Genomic DNA, 22995 nt, shown 5'->3' with positions numbered 1-22995 from the left:
ATGTTCAACTTTTTACTTTCAGCTTCTTTATATTCTTTACGTTTGATCTAATATTAAGTTTATTTTCTCAGTGACTCCTGATGTTGATGTTAATGGACTTTTTATTGTGTTGATTTTTATGCTTTCATTTAAAAAGTGTAATTTTACTTTTTGTTTCCTTTCCTGTAATTTTTCTGGATTTTTCTGTTGCTTCATAAAAAACAGTAAATGTTTATCACACATATGAGAGCAGCTGTTTTATCATCTGTGTGAGGGGACGTAGTTTTACTAACTCAGACGTGTCATTTACACATTTACAGCTTCATTTTCATTTGCTTCCTGTCCACTCGTTCTGCCGGTGTGTGAGCTTTATCTAAGTAAAACCCTTTGCTGGAACAAAGAGACAATCCACTGCAGGGGCAAAACAGCGGTCCACCTAAAGAAAAGGCTCTTATACTCAAACATACAGATGTGTCTGCCATACCATACATCAGAAAGAGAAGATACAACCTCTCTCATGACCCAAGGATGTATGTGAGGTATGCCAGAACACTCTGGAAAAAGGAGTGAACGTCCTCCCATCTCATAGTACACAGAGTCTTACTAAGGATGAGACCTTCTATCAATATGCAAACAATTATAGACTCTAAGCATATATGATCGTGTTTCTAAGTACAAATGTCAATTCTAAAATCTCACTCTGACACAGCGTTTGTTCACAGTTCAAACATTTATTCAAACAGTTTTTAAATTTACACTCAGTGACTCAACACAGTGCTTGTAGTTTGGTCAGCAGCCCAACAGAGGGCGCTCCCTTCCAGCAGAGGCAGCATGAAGAACTTCAGCCGTGTGAAACCAGCTCGTGTGACTGAACTGCAGCTGTTTGTAACAATGTTTGAATGTTTCCAGTGAAGCTGTGCTCCTTTAGTCTGTGCATTTACTACATTACACATTATTTTATTAGAATCATTGAATCTGTGATTTTTAAAACTCTGCTGACATTTTAAATCTTTCTTCCTCCTTTCAGATCAACATAAACTTTATGATCCGTGAGGGGCAATTTGCTTTGTAGCAGCAGCATAAACACGACAAATACAGCCAAAAAACACAAATCCCATAATAGAATTTAAAAAATCTACATTTAAATCTATTTGTTCTGCAATGTGGGGGATTAGAAATATATTTTACTGCTATTGTTAATAATTATCATCATTACCATTGCATTAATAATACAATCTGCAGTACTGATATTGTATTCAGATGTTTAAACATATTGGTACCCGATTAGCCTTTATTACAATTGCAGTTATAACCACTTTAAACTGTTGAGTTGAATCTATAATCTTAAATGCTTTTGAATGCTTGTTATAATCTTAAATGTGTACGTGCTGGCCTTCTGTCTGGTGGAAAAGGTTACAAGTTGAAACTGAGTGCATTTCATGCTGACAAACACACAGTAGACTTTATCTCATTTATAGGTGAGAGGTTAATCATGTTTGCTTGTAACTCTAAAATTGTCTCTGTAAAAGAGGAATAGTTTCTTGCTGTCTCTGCAAACAGAGGAACAGTTTGCCAGACGAGAAGTGAAAGTCAGACCGCGGACCGGAAACATCTGTCATGGACAGTGTTATCTTTAATTGTGTTAAGAGTCATTGTGATTATGAATCTTATCTATGTATAACTTGTATGTCTGTGACGTTTTTGGGGCGTCATTAAATTTAAGCCCTCAAAGATATAAAACACCTGCTTATGCTCTGTAAGTCGAAGATCAGTTGCTGTCTGCGTACAGCGGGCGGTCTTCCCACGCGTGTCATTAAAATCATCGTTTGACTCCACCCGGCCGGACCAGTGTTGTTATTATGGAAGTAGATTACCTCCTCTACCCCTCCTCAATATTGAACCTAACAGCAACGAGGTGAAGAATAGCTCGTCCCTGAAGGCAACAGCTGATACTCACAGAGGATGTGAGCTGTCACCCCGAATCCTTCCTGCCTTCAGGGTCGCCCTCCCTCTACACAGGAGGGCAACATCATTTAGCTTTATACCTGCTGTTTGCTGTCTAACAGTGTGCTCCAGCTTCTTCTTCTTCTTCAAGCTAAGAGACCCAAACACGCCTTTATTGTAGCTTCTAATGTGAACTCTGATGACCAGGATGGAAACAGATTATAACAGCTGTTTCAGGGTTTCAGTGAATTTTGCTTGTGTGCTTTTAAAAACTCCTCAGCTGTAGATGTTTAATAAATAATAATCAAATCACTTTTAATTACATTTAGGAGCCCTGTAACCCCAAATGGTACAAATACATTCTATCCTCCATCAGCCAGTCCTGTCATTAGGTTGTGTTTGATTAAACAGAGACATGAATCCCTTTGTTGTCGTGTCAGGAGCTGCACACTGTGGTGACCTGCTTTGTTTTTAAAGTAATATAATTTGAGCTCTGATTCATTAATAATTACTCAAACCTGCTGGATTGGCTTTAAGATCATGGTCACATGATCATGAGTTTGTGAGTGTAATGTTCTCATTAACATAAAAAGTTGAACTGCAGGATGATTTTGGTGAACAGGCCTCTCAGTCAGTCAGCATCACTGATCTGCTTCAGTCTCATGTCAGCTCATCAGATAAGGCCTGCATGCTTCTACACTGTCTGCTGTTTGAAAACAGATTTCACTGCATTTAATACCAACTTGAAGTTAAATGTGACTGAACAACATCAGAGGTAGAAGAAGCACAGATAGCTGTGGTCTGAAGACAGATGAACACAGCGTATGAGAAATATCAGTGTTATCGTTACAGTCAGATTCATAACTTACTGAACAAAGACACAAGGTCTATAGTTTTGTCTCTGTAAACTACCACAGTGGATTTTAAATAAATAAAAATAAAAGAATCAGAATCAAGTTCATATTTTTAGCTTTAATTCACGTTTGTGAATTAAAGTAAATGTTTAAGAATTACAGACATTTCTATACACAGTCCCTCATTTTCAGAGACTCTAAACTGAGTAACAAGTAGTTTGATACTAAAACATTGTTGATGCTCAGGCTTGTGTGGAGCTTTCTGTGTGTTTGACTGTGAGGTGTCTGAAGAGAAAACATATGAAGACATTCAGGAGTTTAAGATGATCGTCCAGAAAATTCCAAAATGTCATTGAGGATTCAATGAAAATGGAGGATGGGACAAAACCAATGTTGATAAATTCTCCTGCAGATTTTATGGAGACTTTTGTCTTCAGAAAAAACATCAGTCTGGTAAGATGCTGTAGAAGATTACCAAAGCCTGCAGGAGTTACTGGGAGACAAAGCTGTACCAGTGAAGTGACATGTTTAAACTCTTCTGCTGCTAAACTCGTCCGTCAGGTCAGGATAGGATCAGTTCAAGAAGCACAGAGAGTCCTGGAGGACTTCAGAACGAGTGGATGGACTGTAAAGAGACAGAAACCTGCACATTAATGACAACATCAACACAACAAAGCCTCTGCCCACTGCTGGTGACAAATGACAAAATGTTTAAGAAGCATCAAACGTTGTTTAAATAGTTGAATTTGATCTCTGTGCTGCAGACTTCATCATCCACACAAGATCAGCTCGTCTGTCCAAGTAGATGGAGGTCAGAGGGTGACCTGTGATCCCTGCATGATTCCTTCAGCTCAGTTTTTTACCTGCTGTGATGTCATAGAAATGTAGTTAGTGATGAAATGTTGAGATGAAGCTGCAGTTTGTGGCCTGAGCCGACATCACGATGGGACTGTGTGGTTCAGAGCCGGCCTGAATGATTAATAGATCATAAACACATCACAGCTCAGATATACTAACAATAAACTTCTGCTTTATTACTCTGAATCTTTTGTCATTATGTCAAAACCACATCAAATGAATAAATAAATAAATATATGTGTGTGTTTGTGTTGAGTCATTACTGTTGTAATGTTTGGATGTTGCCTGTTGCCTCAGCAACACAAACCTTTGTTGGTGGGATGTGAGAATCTTAAAATAAAAGCAGCATTTAAACAGCTTTAATTACAGCCTCATAATGAAAACAGTTTATAATATTTCATAAAATTTGACTCGACGTCCTGTTTCTGTGACTAAAAACAGCAACAGCCTCATTTAGAACAAACTGGTTGTTGAAGGTTTCTGCTTTTATAAATCAGATTAACTCACTTTCTGAAGTATTTTATAAATCAGATCTTTCATCTTCACCGAAGGTTTTCTCTGTCTGAAGTTTGTTTTTATAATATTTGACACTCTTCTGAAAATGAACCATAGAGGAAAAATTTATTTCTTCCCTGCTGAATCTGTACGTTTGCTCACTTATAAAGAAATGAACAGTCTCTAATATTTATGAAAGTTTTAACCTAAAATCCAGGAAAAACACATTATTGTCTTTAAGCATTTGATCCTCTAACATCCAACCAGAGTTACTACAGACTGAGGCGCAGAGATTATAATCAATAATCAATCAATTACAGATTATCCTGATCACAATTTGTTATGTGTATAAGTGTCATACTCAGCATTTCTCTTTGTCCAATCACAGCGAGTTTTGTTGATGTCAAAGAGCTTGATTTTGTCAAGGTCCGACGGTCCCCACCAGTTGGCCTGCCCGTGATGTTGTGTTCTCACTCCCTCTCCCCTCTCTCTCTGTTTGTTTACGTCCGTCGGGGGCGCGCGCTCCTGGGAGCGAAATAAAACACTGTTGAACCATGTGTGAAATAAATGAATAAATGAAGAATGATGTTTAAAAAATCAACCACCAGGATGGATTTAAAATCCCGTTCTCTCTGACCATTATTGACACTCCAGGCTTTGGAGATACAAGAGGCATAGAAAGAGACAGAGAGACCTCCAGTTCTAGAGGCGATCAATGCTGCAGGAGTCCCATGTCCTAAAACAAAAGACAGACTGCCGGCTCACTTCAAATTCAATAATTCAGCACTTTTAGCAAACAACAGATCAGCCGAACGAGACAGTATGAGTGATGATGATGATGAAGGAGACTTTGATCAGATGTTTTGGAAAATGGGGACAAAAAGTATGAAGAAGTTTTTTGCTGCTCTGAATAAAATAGAAACCAAAAGCTTGACACTGACAAAGGAAGTCCTCAGAGAAAGAAAGCAGCTCGAGATTTCAGTTGAGAATCTGCAGGAGCAGGTGAAACTTGGGTTAGCCAAGCTTGAGGAGATAAAAGAGACGAGTGATAAACTTAACATATATGGAGCAGAGAGGAGGCGATACCTGGGAATGGAGAAGATGATTGCTGAAAAACTGGAGGCTGAATATGAAACGTTACAGGTTGAAGTGATGAAACTGATGGAGAAATCTTCTAAGTGTCTGAACAGACTCAAAGAGACATCACTGAAGACAAACCCTCTGTCCACTCCAGAGTACATCGACGTGCTTATTGAAGGAGAGAAATCTGAAGGCAAAGAAGGCTGAAAGAGACGAGTTGAGTCTCTGATGTCCATGAAGGAAAAAGCAGAGCTCATGGCTAAAATAGAGAAAGGAGAGAAACTCCTTCACTGAACATTCATGTGATCACAAAGAAGAACGAGGAAAAGATCAAGATCAGTTTGACCTCAGTCGATGAAGACAAACGACACATGTAAAAAAACTCTTATTTACTGTTTGCTTCCTGATAAGATCTCATTTTAAAATTGATTTATCTTTAACATAGAAGTGTGATTATTGGAGTGGACTTTACAATGTTCAACCTTTTACTTTTTCCTTTCAGCTTCTTTATATTCTTTACGTTTGATCTAATATTAAGTTTATTTTCTCAGTGACTCCTGATGTTGATGTTTATGGAGTTTTTAATGTGTTGATTTTTATGCTTTTATTTAAAAAGTGTAATTTTACTTTTTGTTTACTTTCCTGTAATTTTTCTGGATTTTTCTGTTGCTTCATAAAACACAGTAAATGTTTATCAGCTATCAAACGTAGTTTTACTAACTCACAGGTGTCATTTACACATTCACAGCTTCATTTTCATTTACTTCCTGTCCACTCGTTTTTAAATTTACACTCAGTAACTTAACACAGTGCTTGTAGTTCGGCCAGCAGCCCAGCAGAGGGCGCTCCCTTCCAGCAGAGTCCTCAGTAATGTCTGACAGTGAGGCAGCATGAAGAACTTCAGCCAACTGAAACCAGCTCGAATGTTTCCAGTAAAGCTGTGCTCCTTTAGTCTCTGTGCATTTACTACATTACACATTATTTTATTAGAATCATTGAATCTGGCAGTTCTGAGCTCTGTATTCTAGTGATGGGATTTCCGGCTCTTTTTAGAGAACCGGCTCTTTCAGCTCCGAACCGGCTCTTCAGGTTGTTTTGTTTCTTTAATTAATTTATTATTAACAATAATATAAAATTATGCACAAAAGGAATTACTAATGTAAAAAAAAAGTGGTTTTATTTATATATGTTTATATATAAATATATGCGGTGGCATGTACAAACTCCAAAACACATTTCTAGCGTTAACTGAACTTCCAAAACAGCTACCTAGATCACTTAAATTACACAATTGAAAGCATGTGTGTATTGTTTGTGTATACACAAGCACTCATATATATTCAAATAATAATAATTTTTTAAAAAAGTTCATTTACCTGTTACTACCACACACCAAATCCGGTTGTTGGTACTTGCTGCCTTCTGTAGCCACGAGGTAACAAAAGCTCAACACTGCCCCCTAGCATCCTGGAGCACTTCTGTTGTGTTTTTTACGTGTTTTGAATTTGTACGTGTTTTGGAGTTTGTACGTGCTTTGTCTCTAGGGGCCACCGTAAATATACTTTTATTTATTCACTCCACATAAAATGTAATAAATAAATAATATAATACAAAAACCAACTATTCACATTTCAACTTTTAACTATTTAAATTTTCAGCTTTGATAATTAGAATTTGATCAACTGGTCCTGAATCCAATTGACACCCTCTTCTCAACGAGAAGCCTGAGGTCGGGGGAGCCCGACTATCCTGGAGGGACATTCCCTGCCACATACATGATGGACAGGTGGAGGAACTGGAGGGTCATGTGCCTGGCGGGACGGTCGATTTAGGACAGGAGGAGTATCTACCTTTTCGGAACCATGATAACAGGGTTCTTGCTGATCTTAGCTGGCTTGGACTTGTGTGGTGGACCGAGTTGAAAACAGGAGGAGTCACAGAAATTATTTGAAAAATAGGGTTGCCATTTAACCCTCTCAAGGCAGGCGTTGCAGATTTGCAACAAGTAAAAACTAAAAACCTGATTACCCCACATACATATTTTATGAGGTTTTTTTACTCAGAAGTACCACTGCAGGTATTCTTTTGTGCATTAGCAACAAAATCTTAATTTGAGCCTGAGAGGGTTAAACCAAAAATTATATTTACAAAAGTAATAAATGTTGAGCTCATAAAATAGGTAAAAGAAACAAAACTCAACTCATGTAAAACCGCAACTTAACAAACCAACTGACTGCCCAAACAAACATAACTGACCTAAACATGAAATGACACACAAGGATTTATCTAATGGCTGATCAGACCACTATGACACATGAGGGGTAACTAAACAAAACACAACTGTAAACAAAAAACAATGCAGTACAGTCTGGTTTGATAATAAACTAAACACCAAAGAAGAAAATCAAAAACATTAAACCCTAAACTCAAATATTTAATTAAGGGCAACTACTTTGTTTTTACATTAAAGAAAACACACATTCCCCCCCTTCAGCAGGAAGTGGTGGTGCAGTCCAATTATCCCTGTTGCATTTAATGCTTTCAAACCCTGGCCACCACATTTTGTTTGGCAACGACTTCAGAGTGTGGCCATGGGTTTGTCCATCACAACCACGTTTCTGATGATCACCATCATCCCATGAGGCAAGCATGGAGCTCCAGACCGAGAGCGACTGATGGTCGTTTGATATTTCTTCCATTTCTAAAGAATCACACAACACACACAACAGTTGTCACCTTCTCACCGAGGTTCCTGCTGATGTCTAGAAGAACGTTCCTGGCTTCTTCAGGTCTACGGTCTTATCTGACATCCTCTGACAGATTTATGGTCAGATTTATAGATGTGAAACTGTGAGTGTTAAAAAAACATTTCCTGAAGATGAAAGTTGAATTTCAATATGTTTTTTTTTCTCTTTGTGCACCAATCTGTTCAGTAATGTTTAATTAATGTGCTTGTTAATATTACTTGAATGTTGTCTGTCATGATCAGTAGCAGCAGCTGCAGTGTGTTGGTGCCACAAGGGGGCAGCAGAGTTTAAAGCCGCAGATATCAGACCGTTTGGGGTTGGAGTTGTTTCCTCTCAGAGACCAAGAGGCAGACGACAGAACAACTTCAGAGGATCGACGACCTCTGCTGTGAGTACACTGTGTGTCATCATAATGAATGCTAAATGATCCAGGTTGATCAGTTAAAGAGGCATTTCAGTCAGACAGACTGTCTGTCTTCATTCAGGGAGGGAAACACTTTCCCTCCCTGAATGAAGACAGACAGTCTATTTAATCCCAAATGTGGGATGACTGTGTCACTAATGTGTGAGTGTCGATGATAGTCTGTGGAAAACAAAAAGCAAAAAGAAACCAAAACAAACAAACTCCCACCTACTGGGGAGGAGAGAGAGAGAAGGTTACAGGGTGTGGTCCAACAGTCAGATTTCCTCAGGAAAGACGATAGCTGAGTGGTCAGAGCGCGCTTTGAATAGTCCAAAAATGACCTCTTACCTCCTTCTCCTTAACATTTTTTCTTCATCACAGTGGGAAACATTGCAAGGTCAAGGAAAGGTATTAAGGAGGATTTTTAAGGACTTAAAAACAAGAAGAAACTACACTCTTAGAAACGATGTGTTAAAAAATGACACAAAAAATGTGTTGTTACACTATTAACACATTTTGTGTGAATTTTAACATAACATGTGTAAGAAAATGTGTAAACATTGAAAAAATGTGTAAAACGCTTAACACACTTGATGTGTTGCACAGTTTAACACATTTTGTGTGTTATTTTCAGAATCTTACAACAGGACCTAAAATTAGCAGCTCAGTAATTTGATGCTAGCCCTGTGTTTAGTGAAATAAATTGTAGATTAACAATGTATTATAACTATATTAACTGAATAAATAAAATGTTTAGTTATTGTTTGTTTTCCATAATCCTTTCCTCATTACTTTCAACAAATAAAACATTTTATAATGTAATGTGGACCAAGTTGTGTATGGTGTACTAAAATTCTGAAAGAGGATTAATTTTTTATTTCTCAATATGTGTGGCATACCAATTAATGGCCATGGCTATACTATAAGCATAAGTATCCACAAAGAACAGGCTTAATTTTGACCGTAACATGTGAATACAATTGAAGCAAAAGTAGGAAATTAAATGAGTAAGAATACACATGCTGAAAATTGAAACAAAATCTGCCCAGCAACATGACATACCAGCGGCGGGAAGGGGGCGCTATCTTTCGCGCCACTGAGACAAAGGAGGCAAAGATGGACGTTACGTCGCCTAGTATGTTGTCAGACCTTACAGTAAGTATCATTTACCAGTTTATCTTAATGTACTGAAAATATGCCGGGTTTCTGGAAGAATGTGAATTTATATAAAATATAGGAGTTATGTAGGAGTTTTGAGTTTAAGTTAATTACTGCTTAACTATACCTAGCTAACCTTAATGTAACAGTCTTGCTAACATATCCTACTCTTAATTTTATTATTAGTTCTTGGCTTTCGTGCCATACTTCATTAGAGTTAATGTGTTTTGGTAGTATTTTTATGTATTACTTTATTCATGTATTTATCTATTTACTTTATTTATGTATTAGAGTATTCAGAAATTGCTCTTAGAACCAGTGTGGTAGTTGGCTAGCGGCTCCGACAGACATTATGTTGTCTATGAGCAACGCCAGCAGTGTTGTGTAAAATGACAATATTGTCGTTAGCTCTGAATAGAGCAAATGTAGTTATCACCGCGACCATTCGTTTACTAGCACAGAATAGGAATAAAGACTGAGTAACTTTAACATGAAATATACCTCATATTGACAGAGATAATTATTTTTTCAAGCAGTTAAAGCAGTTTTTGCATTTAGTATGATTAACTAAAGTATGTGCACATTCTTTTTTAAGGCTTCTTGCTGGAAACATGCTCTGATATAGTTTCTTTTTTATGCAGAACTTCTGAGGAAGTAATAGTCAGTGTTATTAAAAAAACAAACAAACAAACAACAGCAACTTGACCATGCAAACTATCTTACTTATTTAGCCATGTGTTTCATTTTTTCAGCACACATATGACAACTTAGAATCTGTCAAAGTCCTTGTAACCACTTTTATAGATGAGAAAGAAATTTGTAAAAAAAAAAATTCTTATTGTCAGCAGTGCCACAGACATCATAGGTCAAAGCCAAGCTCAGCACATGGGCTGTGTGCTTGATAGGTTGCTAAAGTATAACACTGATTTCATGGAATATATTGATGTTGACAGTGAGGTAGACGTTAAGGACTTTGATAGATTCCATATCGTTCTGTCAGCTGGAGGGCCACCGATGGAAACCTCTCTTGGGGAGATTAGACAAAGTCAGGTACACTTTGCATTTCTCCAGTTTCCTAAGGTGGTGTTGCCTTTACACAGTCTACCATTACCACAGAAGAACAAAGTCAACCCCTGAAGTCACTCAGGAAAGCCCCACAGATTCATAAGGAGTATGAAACCTGTTGGTGCCATCGAGGAAGCTCCTTGTGAAGACTTACATTGGGGATTTGGTGGAGAGGTGTGGTTAGTAAGTATAGCACTTTACTGTACTTTGTTAAAATTTTGCAATGAATGTTTTCCTTTAAAAATGTTGAAGTGCACAGAAGTAAAAAAGTTTACCTTTGTTTTCCAGTTACCCTCCTAGTGCAGAGAAGCTAACTGTAGCAAAAAGCATCATCACCACTTTTCCATCCCTGAGTGGCAGGACAGGGGGAAGGATTTGTAAGTAAATTTAGCATTTTAATAATGTAAATTCCACTACATACTGTAAATTGCACTTGTTCCCACTTACTGTGTATCGTTTAACCTTTATCTAATTATTTATTAGAGCTTTTTTTCTCAGTTAAAATTGCTCAGCTGTTACCCATATACCTCTGTCCTTTCTTCCTCAGGAGCATTATTAGGATCCAGTCTCTCATTGTGGATTCTTAGAGACTAAACTGCGCAACCTTAGACGGAATCTCGACCAGGGGCAGAGACGTTATAAGAAGCGAAAAGTAACAGATGACTGTGGTGAAGACAAGGAGCTCAGGCGAGAGGATGGGAATACCAGCAGCACAGATGAGTGGGTCACCCAAGTTATTGCGGCCCTCAGCTGAGAACCTTCCAATTATCATGTCAGGCACGGAGGAAACATACACCAGTCTCAGAGCCTGGAATATTCGGAGAGTACCCACGGTTGTTGGACATGCCAAGTCTGGTAAGTTGCTTGGTTCCTTGGTAATGGTTTATGTACTCCTTCTCCACTCAGTTGTGTTTTGCATACAAAGTATGTAACAGGAGTCGATACATTTGGAGGTATGTTTATGAGCTCCTAGTGAATATTTTGAAAGTTTTATGACTTCAGAGTTGGATCATTACTCACTGGGCACTGATTACAATGAGCATCACTTTTCACATGGTCCAAAATCTTAGTCGTACCACCAAATGACTATCTAATAGTAGGGACATCAAATGACAATGCAGAAAGTGCTGCTCGTGGAAGTGAAAACCCTACAAAAAATCACCTAAATCTGTATGAAACTCTGCTTTCAGCAGCACAATTTTCAGCAAAAAAGCTCTACAGGACAAACCGCAGACAGACAAAATAAGAAATTGTCTGCTAGAAAGTTGAACATCAGCTAAAGTCCTAATTTTTTCTCAGGGTCTGATGGGACCAAATCATAGCTAAAATTAAGGAATAATGGTCTTGTATTCAAATACCACTCCAAGTAAATTGTTATGTTTCACTGTGTAGGTAAGCTTGATGTGGAATGGGTAACAGAAATGTGATACTGTAAAGTTTGATTTTAGCCATACAGCTACCAAATGGACAGAATGTACTTTTGATTTAATGTATTTAATGCTTCATTTTAAACTTAAACACCTTTTTTCTTTCCATAAGCTGGACTTGGAGTTTGGCAATCTTAAAGGAGGAAAGGTGGACCTCTTTTTGCGAAAATGGGAAGCCAGTATCATTCCAAAGCTCAAATCAGTAGCTGCCCTGGAAACAAGAACCCCCCCCCCCCCCCCCCCCCCCCCCCCCGCCGTGTGTTAACACACCTATTCCCACCAGTTGGTGCCAGTCGTTGCAGCCTTAAATCAGCGCACTTGGTTGATTTTGCACTGGTATGTATTCAGTACAGTTCTCATGGTATTTACCTGAGGAAAGCATTTGTCAACACCTCACTGGATACTCCTCTAAAAATCTATCTTTATCTTCCCCATCTCCAAGCCTGGAACAAGTATTGCATCGCTTTGCAGTGATCCTGAAGCATCATCCACAACACACCAACCCCAGCTGATATGTATCGGTGATCTAAAGAGGGCAACCAGGCAGTACATCATTGTTGCTAAGAATGACAGAGTAACCATTTCTCTGAATGATGGCCTGATGTGTGCTGTGGATAAGCTTTTCAAACTGTACTGGGTATGTAACTTGTCCTATCCAGCACCACTTGGCTCCGTCTTCACCTTCTTTGAGTTTGTCTATGAACTGCCGCTGTCCACCCAAAGGACAACCAAAGTGCTGGAGCTGATTGCACAGATTAAAGGATGCAAGTAAAATGTTCACCTGTCCAAAATATAGAGAGTCTCTGTTCACAGAGGTGAGAAACCTCATTTGGCATCTTTGTCAAATACACTGCTTATCAGGACTGACCATTTTTATGCCTGTGCAGTGGAAAGGTCAGACAATATGAACTGATTGGCTGAAATTTTTGATTTTCGTATTTAAACCCAAGGTACAGAATTGTATAACCTGGATGCTATATTCGCCAAAATGTATGTTTTTCTGTTCGCATTTGTTAAATGTTGACAATTTGTTGAAGATGACAATTGTTACCTTTAAAAAATTTAATTCATGTATTGTCTGGATTATATCAGAACATTATATATATATATATATATATATATATATATATATATATATATATATATATATATATATATATATATATATATATATATATATATATATATATATATATATATATATATATATATATATATATATATATATATATATATATATATTGAAAAATTGAAAAAAGGGCAATCATATATATATATATATGATTGCCCTTTTTTCAATTTTTTGACATTTTAATGATCTAGAAAGATAGAAAGCTAGTCAGATATGAATTTTGTTTGATTTTGTCAAGTAAAAATTGTGATATAGCTTTGGCTAAAATTGAATTTAAAACATTTTAATTGAAAAGATTCTGACAGCTGTTGTTCATTCAGTTTGTAATGATTTATAATATGCCAGATAAAAAATGGAATTCAATAAATGTATAATATATACCCATCTTTTTTCTCCTTTTTTTAAAAAAAATTGAAATGTACACATTTTAACACATCTTTGTGTCAAAATAACACATCCTTGTGTTTACATTTTTTAACACAGAAGATGTGTTAAAGGAGCAGACACGTTAATTGTGTTAAAACTGACACATCATGTGTTGTCCCTAATCTGATGCAGCACATGTGTTAAAATTTAACACATGATGTGTCAATTATAACGAATCCATTCTAAGAGTGTACAGTGACAGAAGATGGACTACAAAATTTGCATCTCACTCTGTGTTCTTCAATTTTTATGTTATTACCACTCACAACTATATTAAAAAAAAATCATGGTAGCAAACATAGTTATAGTTGAGTAATATAACACTGAGATTTATGTAATTGTATAATAAGGGCCCAAAAACTGCAGGTAATAATATGGAAATGCAGCCCGGTAGTAAGGTGGTAATAGTTCGGCAACAAGGCAGAAACAAGGTTTATCAGAAAAACTTAGGAGCGTCTTCTCCAAACGTGATATACCAGTGTACCCAGCAACACACTCAGACAGAAACTGTTCATCCCAAAGACAAAACTCCTAAACACAAACTTAACAATGTGGTGTATGCTGTACAGCAGCGGTCCCCAACCCCCGGGCCCCGGACCGGTACTGGGCCGCGAGAGTTGAGGCTCATACCGCACAGAAAAAATAAATAACTTACATTAATTTCATTTTATTTATTATCTGATTCTGAACAGTGTTTTATTCTGAAAAAGACTGAATTCTCTCATTTACGTCCGTCTATGACTGACTCTTGACGCATGTCAAGATACATTAGTAGCTAATATTAAACCTACAAGCTAGCAAAATGAGTAAAAAACAGATGTCTTTGGAGGGTTTCTTTGCAAAGGGAAAAAGGCCCAGTGAGGAGACAGAAGAAGAGTGTATGACAACCACTAAGAAAAAGAAAGCTGCATTTAACAGACAATACCAAAATACCTACTTGAAATATGGATTTATCGCGACAGGCGATTCCCACGCACCAAGCCCGCTCTGCATAATATGCGGCGACCGGCTCTCCAATAAGGCAATGAAGCCTTCAAAACTGCTTCGTCACTTGGAGACCAAGCACCCAACATTAAAAAAACAAGCCTTTGGAGTATTTTGAAAGAAAAAAGCGGGAACAACAGGGACAGAAGCAATTACTGAGGGCCTCCACAACAACAAATACAGGTGCACTGAGAGCATCATACTTGGTGGCTAACCGTATTGCTAAGGCTAAAAAGTCATTCACTATTGGTGAAGAATTGATCCTTCCTGCCACTAAAGACATTTGCTGTGAACTTTTTGGGGAGGTGGCGGCTGAAAGGATAACACAGGTGCCTCTGTCGGCTAGCACTGTTACTCGTCGCATTGATGAAATAGCACATTGAGACAGAGTTGTTGGAGAAAATTAATACATCACCATGGTACGCTTTGCAGGTTGATGAGTCTACAGATGTGGACAATAAGGCAATACTACTTGTTTATGTGCGATACCTTGATCAGGAGGATGCTGCTAATAAAGTTACACAATTACACAGTGAATTCGCGTGTAATATTATATTTACAAAATACCACAGTTTTTGTCTTGGTCATATCATTTTATTTTGTTGTATTTATCCGTGACACCTGCCGGTCCGTGAAAATATTGTCTGACGTTAAACCGGTCCGTGACGCAAAAAAGGTTGGGGACCGATGCTGTACAGTGCAGCGAGGAATGCCCAGACCTCTACATTGGAGAGACCAAACAGCCACTTCACAAGCGCATGGCACAACACAGAAGAGCCACCTCCACAGGACAAGACTCAGCAGTCCATCTGCATCTAAAGGTCAAAGGTCACTCTTTCGAGGATGCCAATGTTCACATTTTGGACAGAGAGGACAGATGGTTTGAAAGAGGAGTGAAAGAAGCGTCTATGTCCACTGTGAGCGACCATCTTTGAACAGAGGAGGTGGTTTACGACACCAACTCTCTGCCATCTATAATCCAGTTTTGAGATCCTTCCCAGACGCCTTAACGCCCACTCACATCCTGGGCCATCTGACCTCAGGAAATCACATGATAAGGTGGAGCCAGGTTTCACAATGAACTCACCCGAAACCCTGTCTGATTGGGACCCACACCCAGTTTCACACCTTGGCTCATGTGATTAGGTAGAGGACCATCAGGGGGTCCTTTTGTCCCTCTTTGGGGGGAAACTCCCACTGGGTTTAAATCTGGGACTCCCCACCATTTGACCCTAGAACTGAAGAAGCTTCTCAGGTTAGAGATGAAACGTCTTCAAGCAACTTAAAGAAGTCCAGACGCTTTTCTTTCCAAGCTCCTTAGGTTACAAACAACAGTACACATGGGCACCACCTGTAACCTGACAGTGTTACTTTGAAATAATTTTTAATAATTACGTCAAAGGCTGAGAGAATCCGAAAGCTAAAAGGTGGAAATCTTATAAGAATTAATTTTCTAAAGCAGCTAAAACTCAGTAAGAACTAAAATATGTTTAAGAATTAATTCAACAATATTTTATAACACACATAACGTTTAATCAACAGTCCTTAAATACAAACACGGTGTAACCCAGAGTAAAATCTGTTTCCTGCACTTATTCCTGCCATTGAATGCATCGCAGGTACATGACTCCAACCACATGACTTTGCTCAGCCAATCGGACGGCATGTGGGTCATAGTAAGCCTGTCCCGGCTTCCTCCTGTCAGATGCGTGGAGGCAAGCCAGGTGACAGAGCTGTTGCAGGTTTGTATTGGCAAACACTTGCTTTTCCCGTTTTAATGCTTCTTTTAACACCCACTAACTTATGCAACTTAGATGCTGGTTACTGTGAGCCAGAGCCATAGTGTTGTTGTGCACTGAACAGAACGGAATTGGTGAGTTTGAACTTTTAATTGATTGTTTGTATTGCTACCACTGGCGCTAATTGGTTGCTGCCGGTCCAAACAATTTGATTTAGATTTGACTGGTATTTGTTGAATAAATAGTGCTGTGAAGCTATATAGTATGTATATAGCAGTTGAAATGTTTCAGTTAAATCCTTATTGGTTAAATATACTGTTTGTTTATTTGTGTACACAGGAACAAGAATAACTTAATGTTTTTAGCTTAATTGGCTGACATTTTTTGTATTATTCTTGTGATTTCTTATTGGCCTTGTTTATTTAATGCAGGCCAGGTGAACCCTTTTCGGGTATGAAAAAGGATGGCGAGCCAATGAGCGGCTAGGAGCAGGACTCATTCCGTAATCGAAGTTTCCACTGGTTGGGTAGGAAGCTATCAAAGACGACGCTCTGTCCCCATTTTCCAAATATACTGATTTTCACACTCATACACACCATTCCCCCGTTTATGGACAATAGCGCTTGGACATCTCTCATGGACACTCAGATAAAACTCATGGACTTCAGTGTGGATCAGTGTTTTTGATGTCAACATGTGTTGTTTATGGGGAACTGTTTTCTATGTTGCTTGGTACAAGCCAGAAGAATTGGCTTAGTTGTTTTGTGCACCCTCACTGGGTTTTTGGTTAATTGAATAGCTGCAGCAGGAGTGATTATTTAAGTTTTCCTTTTCTTTTCTTGTTAATTTTCTTTGGGGTTCAGTTAAATACATGGTACCTGCAAAAGCATTTTGTGTTGTGTGTGTTTATTAATTACTGCCCATCAGCTCCTGTAGCATTCCTAGATCTTCTGATTAATAATAATAACCATAATACTTCACTGATTAATAATAATAATAACCATAATACTTCACTCAATACCTAGCCTGTATTGAGTCATTGGCGCTTCATCAGTGTTACAACAGCAACATGAATAACTTTGATGTTTTTTTTCTCACAGATTCCTGTGTGTCCATAGTGGTTAGTGTTGTTCTCTAACATGTGGAAGGTCCTACTGTTTTTGGTTTTGTATATAAATTTATTTACTTATAATTAATTATACAATTAATTTAGTTTAATTAATCAATAAAGAGTTTTAATGCCTGAACCTGCAGCTGTTTGCTTTCCAGTGGATCCACAGCTGTGCAGGATCACCATCTACTGATGTAATAAGGTTTTACCTTAGTATGTAAATGTAATTCAATTCAATTCAATTTTATTTATATAGCGCCAAATCACAACAAATGTCGCCTCAAGGCGCTTCATAGATACAGAGAAAAGCCCAACAATCATATGACCCCCTATGAGCAAGCACTTTGGCGACAGTGGGAAGGAAAAACTCCCTTTTAACAGGAAGAAACCTCCGGCAGAACCAGGCTCAGGGAGGGGCGGCCATCTGCTGCGACCGGTTGGGGTGAGAGAAGGAAGACAGGATAAAAGACATGCTGTGGAAGAGAGACAGAGATTAATAACAGATATGATTCAATACAGAGAGGTCTATTAACACATAGTGAGTGAGAAAGGTGACTGGAAAGGAAAAACTCAATGCATCATGGGAATCCCCCGGCAGCCTACATCTATTGCAGCATAACTAAGGGAGGATTCAGGGTCACCTGGTCCAGCCCTAACTATATGCTTTAGCAAAAAGGAAAGTTTGAAGCCTAATCTTAAAAGTAGAGATAGTGTCTGTCTCCCGAATCCAAACTGGAAGCTGGTTCCACAGAAGAGGGGCCTGAAAACTGAAGGCTCTCCCTCCCATTCTACTTTTAAATACTCTAGGAACAACAAGTAGGCCTGCAGGGCGGGAGCGAAGTGCTCTAATAGGGTGATATGGTACTACAAGGTCATTAAGATAAGATGGGGCCTGATTATTTAAGACCTTGTATGTGAGGAGCAGGATTTTGAATTCAATTCTGGATTTAACAGGAAGCCAATGAAGGGAAGCCAAAACAGGAGAAATATGCTCTCTCTTTCTAGTCCCTGTCAGTACTCTTGCTGCAGCATTTTGGATTAACTGAAGGCTTTTCAGTGAGTTTTTTGGACATCCTGATAATAATGAATTGCAGTAGTCCAGCCTGGAAGTAATAAATGCATGAACTAGTTTTTCAGCGTCACTCTGAGACAGGATATTTCTAATTTTAGAGATGTTGCGCAAATGGAAGAACGCAGTCTTACATATTTGTTTAATATGTGCGTTGAAGGACATATCCTGGTCAAAAATGACTCCAAGGTTCCTCACAGTGTTACTGGAGGCCAAGGTAATGCCATCCAGAGTAAGAATCTGGTTAGATACCATATTTCTAAGCTTTTCAGCGCCGAGTACAATGACCTCAGTTTTATCTGAGTTAAGAAGCAGAAAGTTAGTGGCCATCCAAGTCTTTATGTCTTTAAGACATTCCTGCAGTTTAACTAATTGGTGTGTGTTATCTGGCTTCATGGACAGATAGAGCTGGGTGTCATCTGCATAGCAGTGAAAATGTATGCTATGTCTTCTAATGATGCTGCCTAGGGGAAGCATGTATAATGTAAACAGAATTGGTCCTAGCACTGAACCCTGTGGAACTCCATAATTAACCTCAGTGTGTGAAGAGGACTCTCCATTTACATGCACAAATTGGAGTCTATTAGATATGATACAAACCACTGCAGTGCAATACCTGTAATACCTACAGCATGTTCTAATCGCTCTAATAGGATATTATGGTCAACAGTATCGAATGCTGCACTAAGGTCAAGAAGGACAAGCACAGAGATGAGTCCACTGTCAGAGGCCATAAGAAGATCATTTGTAACCTTCACTAAAGCTGTTTCTGTGCTGTGATGAGCTCTGAAACCTGACTGAAACTCTTCAAATAAACCATTCCTCTGCAGATGATCTGTTAGCTGTTTGACAACTACTCTTTCAAGGATTTTTGATATGAAAGGAAGGTTGGAGATTGGCCTATAATTAGCTAAGACTGCTGGGTCTAGAGATGGCTTTTTGAGTAAAGGTTTAACTGCAGCCACCTTGAAGGCCTGTGGTACATAGCCGATTATTAGAGATAGGTTGATCATATATAAGATCGAAGAATTAATCAATGGCAGGACTTCTTTGAGCAGTTTTGTAGGAATGGGGTCTAAAAGACACGTTGATGGTTTGGAGGAAGTAATTATTGAAGTTAACTCAGAAAGATCGATTGGAGAAAAGGAGTCTAACTTAACATCAATGGTACTAAGAGTAGCTGTAGATAATGTTACATCTGTGGGATGATTATTGGTAATTTTTTCTCTAATGATAAAAATTTTATTTGTGAAGAAGTTCATGAAGTCATCACTAGTTAACGTTAAAGGGATGGTTGGCTCAAAAGAGCTCTGACTTTTTGTCAGCCTGGCTACAGTGCTGAAGAGAAACCTGGGGTTGTTCTTATTTTCTTCAATCAGTGATGAGTAGTAAGCTGTTCTGGCTTTGCGGAGGGCTTTCTTATAAAGCAACAAACTATTTCTCCAGGCTAAATGATGATCCTCTAAATTTGTGACACGCCATTTCCTCTCCAGATTACGAGTCATCTGCTTTAGGGTACGTGTTTGAGAATTATACCACGGGGTCAGGTACTTCTGATTAGAGACCTTAGTTTTCACTGGAGCTACAGTATCCAGAGTCGTACGTAGTGAGGAGGTGAAATTATTAACAAGATAATCGACCTCTGCTGGGGTAGCGTTCAGATAGCTGCTCTGCTCTGTGTTGGTACAGGGCATTGACGATGATAACAGTGGCTGGATTATATTCTTAAACTTAGTTACAGCGCTTTCAGAAAGACATCTACTTTGATAAAGTCCACTCTCCACTGCTGCGTAATCAATTATTGTAAATGTAAATGTTATCAAGAAATGATTTCAGGAAACACTGTTAAATGTTCAGTTTCTATGCCATATGTTAAAACAAGATCTAGAGTGTGATTAAAGTGGTGGGTGGGTTCTTTTACATTTTGAGAGAAACCAATTGAGTCTAACAACAGATTAAATGCCATTTTGAGGCTGTCATTTTTAGCATCAACATGGATGTTAAAATCACCCACAATAATTATTTTATCTGAGCTCAGAACTAAATCAGATATAAAGTCTGAGAAATCAGACAGAAACTCTGTGTAAGGCCCAGGTGGACGATAGATGATAACAAGTAAGACTGGTTTCTGAGTTTCACAGCTGGGGTGGACGAGGCTAAGCATCAGGCTTTCAAATGAATTAAAAGTCTGTCTGGGTCTTTCATTAATTAATAGACTGGTGTGAAAAATTGCTGCCACACCGCCCCTCGACCTGTGCTTCGAGATTTCTGGTAGTTAGAATGACTCGGGGGTGTTGATTCATTTAAACTAACATAATCATCCTGCTGCAACCAGGTTTCTGTAAGGCAGAGTAAATCAATTTGTTGATCAATTATTAAGTCATGTACTAACAGAGACTTGGAGGAGAGAGACCTAATATTTAATAATCCACATTTCACTGTTTTACTCTTTGGTTCAGATGTGGATACTGTATTATTCTTTCTTTGTAAATGTTTAAGTTGTTTGTTGCTGGTTTTTAGTTTGTTTTTTGTCTTTTTGGAAGCAGACACAGTCTCTATGGAGATGGGTTTTTGGGGGGGTAGCAGGAGGAGAGAAGCTGCAGAGAGGCGTGTAAGACTGCAACTCTGCTTCCTGGTCCCAACTCTGGATAGTCATATTTTGAGGGGTTTAATAAATTTGTCGATATTTCTAGAAATGAGAGCTGCTCCATCCAAAGTGGGATGGATGCCATCTCTCCTAACAAGACCAGGTTTCCTCCAGAAGGTTTGCCAATTATCTATGAAGCCCACATCATTTCTGGGACACCACTCAGACAGCCAGCAATTTAAGGAGAACATGCGGCTAAACATGTCACTCCTGGTCTGATTGGGGAGGGGACCAGAGAAAACTACAGAGTCCGACATTGTTTTGGCAAAGTTGCACACCGATTCAATATTGATTTTAGTGACCTCCGATTGGCGTAACCGGGTGTCATTACTGCCGACGTGAATTATGATTTTACTAAATTTACGTTTACCCTTAGCCAGCAGTTTTAAATTTCCTTCAATGTCGCCTGCTCTGGCCCCTGGAAGACAATTGACTATGGTTGCCGGTGTCTCTAGCTTCACATGTCTGAGAACAGAATCACCAATTACCAGAGTTTGAGCCCCAGCGGGTGTGTCACCGAGTGGGGAAAAACGGTTAGACAAATGAACGGGTTGGTGGTGTACCTGGGGCTTCTGTTTAGGACTACGCTTCCTCCTCACCGTTACCCAGCCGTCTTTCCCCAGCTGCTTGGGATCTGCCGGGGAACAGCTAGCGGGGCCTACGCTATCTTCGGCTGCACCAGCTACAGGGGCCTGGCTAGCTGAGGGTGAGAGAAGGGTGCAAAGCCGAGTCTCCAGTTCAGTAATCCTGGCCTCCAGAGCTGCAAATATGCTACATTTGTTACAGATATCACTACTGCTAAAGGAGGCCGAGGAGTAACTAAACATCTGACACAATGAGCAAGAAAGTGCAGGAGGGACAGGTGAAGTAGCCATGGTGCTAACGGGTCGGCTACGAGCTAAGCTAGCGAAACAGTACAGAGACAGTGAGTGAATACTATAAATTAGGTAGTGAGTACACAGAAAGTGTGCTTCGGATGAAGCACGTGAAGATTATACTGTGAAAAAAGAATATATTTAAAAGTTGTTAATTAAACTGCTAAGCAAATAAGCTACTCAGAAACACCACTGTGTTTGAGCAGGAACAGGAAGCGATACTATACCACAGAGCGAGCGAACACCAAGTGACAGCGCCACCAAAGGAGTGTATAAGAGGTGTTATTGACAGTTATAAACAGAAACATTTTGTTTCCGTAAAACTGAATGTGCAGCATTTTACAACCTACTACACTGTCGCTGTCTCACCCAGGAAGTGCCAGGTGAACTATTCCAGATGTTGTCAGTCATAGTAATGGTATAAAAACAAACAGCTGGACAGCAGAAGAACCAGAAAAACATCCTCAAACTTTTTCTATGATTTCCAGGTTAGACTGAAGGATGGATGGTACATCAGGCGGTGCGATGGAGGTGGCAGCGCTCGGTCGGCCTTTCAGCGTCGGGATGCTGTACGACTGTCGCAGTGACGCGCTCGTCCCTGGTAAGAATTTACATGTAAAAATTCTTGATGCATCACAAACTTTCATTTTTTAAAGCCAGTCGACTGTAGAATATATATATATATATATATATATATATATATATATATATATATATATATATATATATATATATATATATATATATATATATATATATATATATATATATGGGAGTGCTGGGTATACAGGTCTGGCCTAAGTCGTCTGCTGATGACGGCAGGAGTTCAGTTAATTGTCTTTATTTAAGTTCCACAGAAGAATTGGTTACATCAGAGCTTGCCAGGCTTAATCCAAATGCAGTGCAGCCATACGTGAACTTACAGTTGTAGAAGATACGGTATGGTTTTCTGGAAACAGAAACAGGCAATTCTTTAATTAGTAGAGTCAAAGATAACTAAGA

At 38.8% G+C, this 22995-nt stretch overlaps 2 protein-coding genes and 1 long non-coding RNA gene across 3 annotated transcripts in view; all 3 read left to right on the top strand.

Moving 5' to 3' along the window:
- Nucleotides 1-22995, top strand: part of LOC148097243 (uncharacterized) — a 43974-nt gene that overhangs the window by 13832 nt on the left and 7147 nt on the right. The window lies entirely within an intron of this gene.
- On the top strand, nucleotides 10630-11432 carry LOC148097245 (uncharacterized). Its single transcript, XR_015716808.1, has 3 exons — nucleotides 10630-10766; nucleotides 10872-10960; nucleotides 11171-11432. It is a non-coding gene; the product is annotated as an uncharacterized LOC148097245 (long non-coding RNA).
- LOC148097244 (cytolytic toxin-alpha-like) overlaps nucleotides 22519-22995 on the top strand; it is a 6776-nt gene continuing 6299 nt past the window's right edge. Inside the window, exon 1 of the mRNA XM_087832362.1 lies at nucleotides 22519-22594. Within this exon, the coding sequence (XP_087688488.1) occupies nucleotides 22519-22594 (76 nt within the window). The remainder of the gene's footprint in view (nucleotides 22595-22995) is intronic.

This window comes from Neolamprologus brichardi, chromosome 18 (genome assembly GCF_056152115.1).
Source record: "Neolamprologus brichardi isolate AB-2024 chromosome 18, ASM5615211v1, whole genome shotgun sequence".
Taxonomy (NCBI): domain Eukaryota; kingdom Metazoa; phylum Chordata; class Actinopteri; order Cichliformes; family Cichlidae; genus Neolamprologus; species Neolamprologus brichardi.
This window is presented reverse-complemented; position numbering and strand designations above follow the sequence as displayed.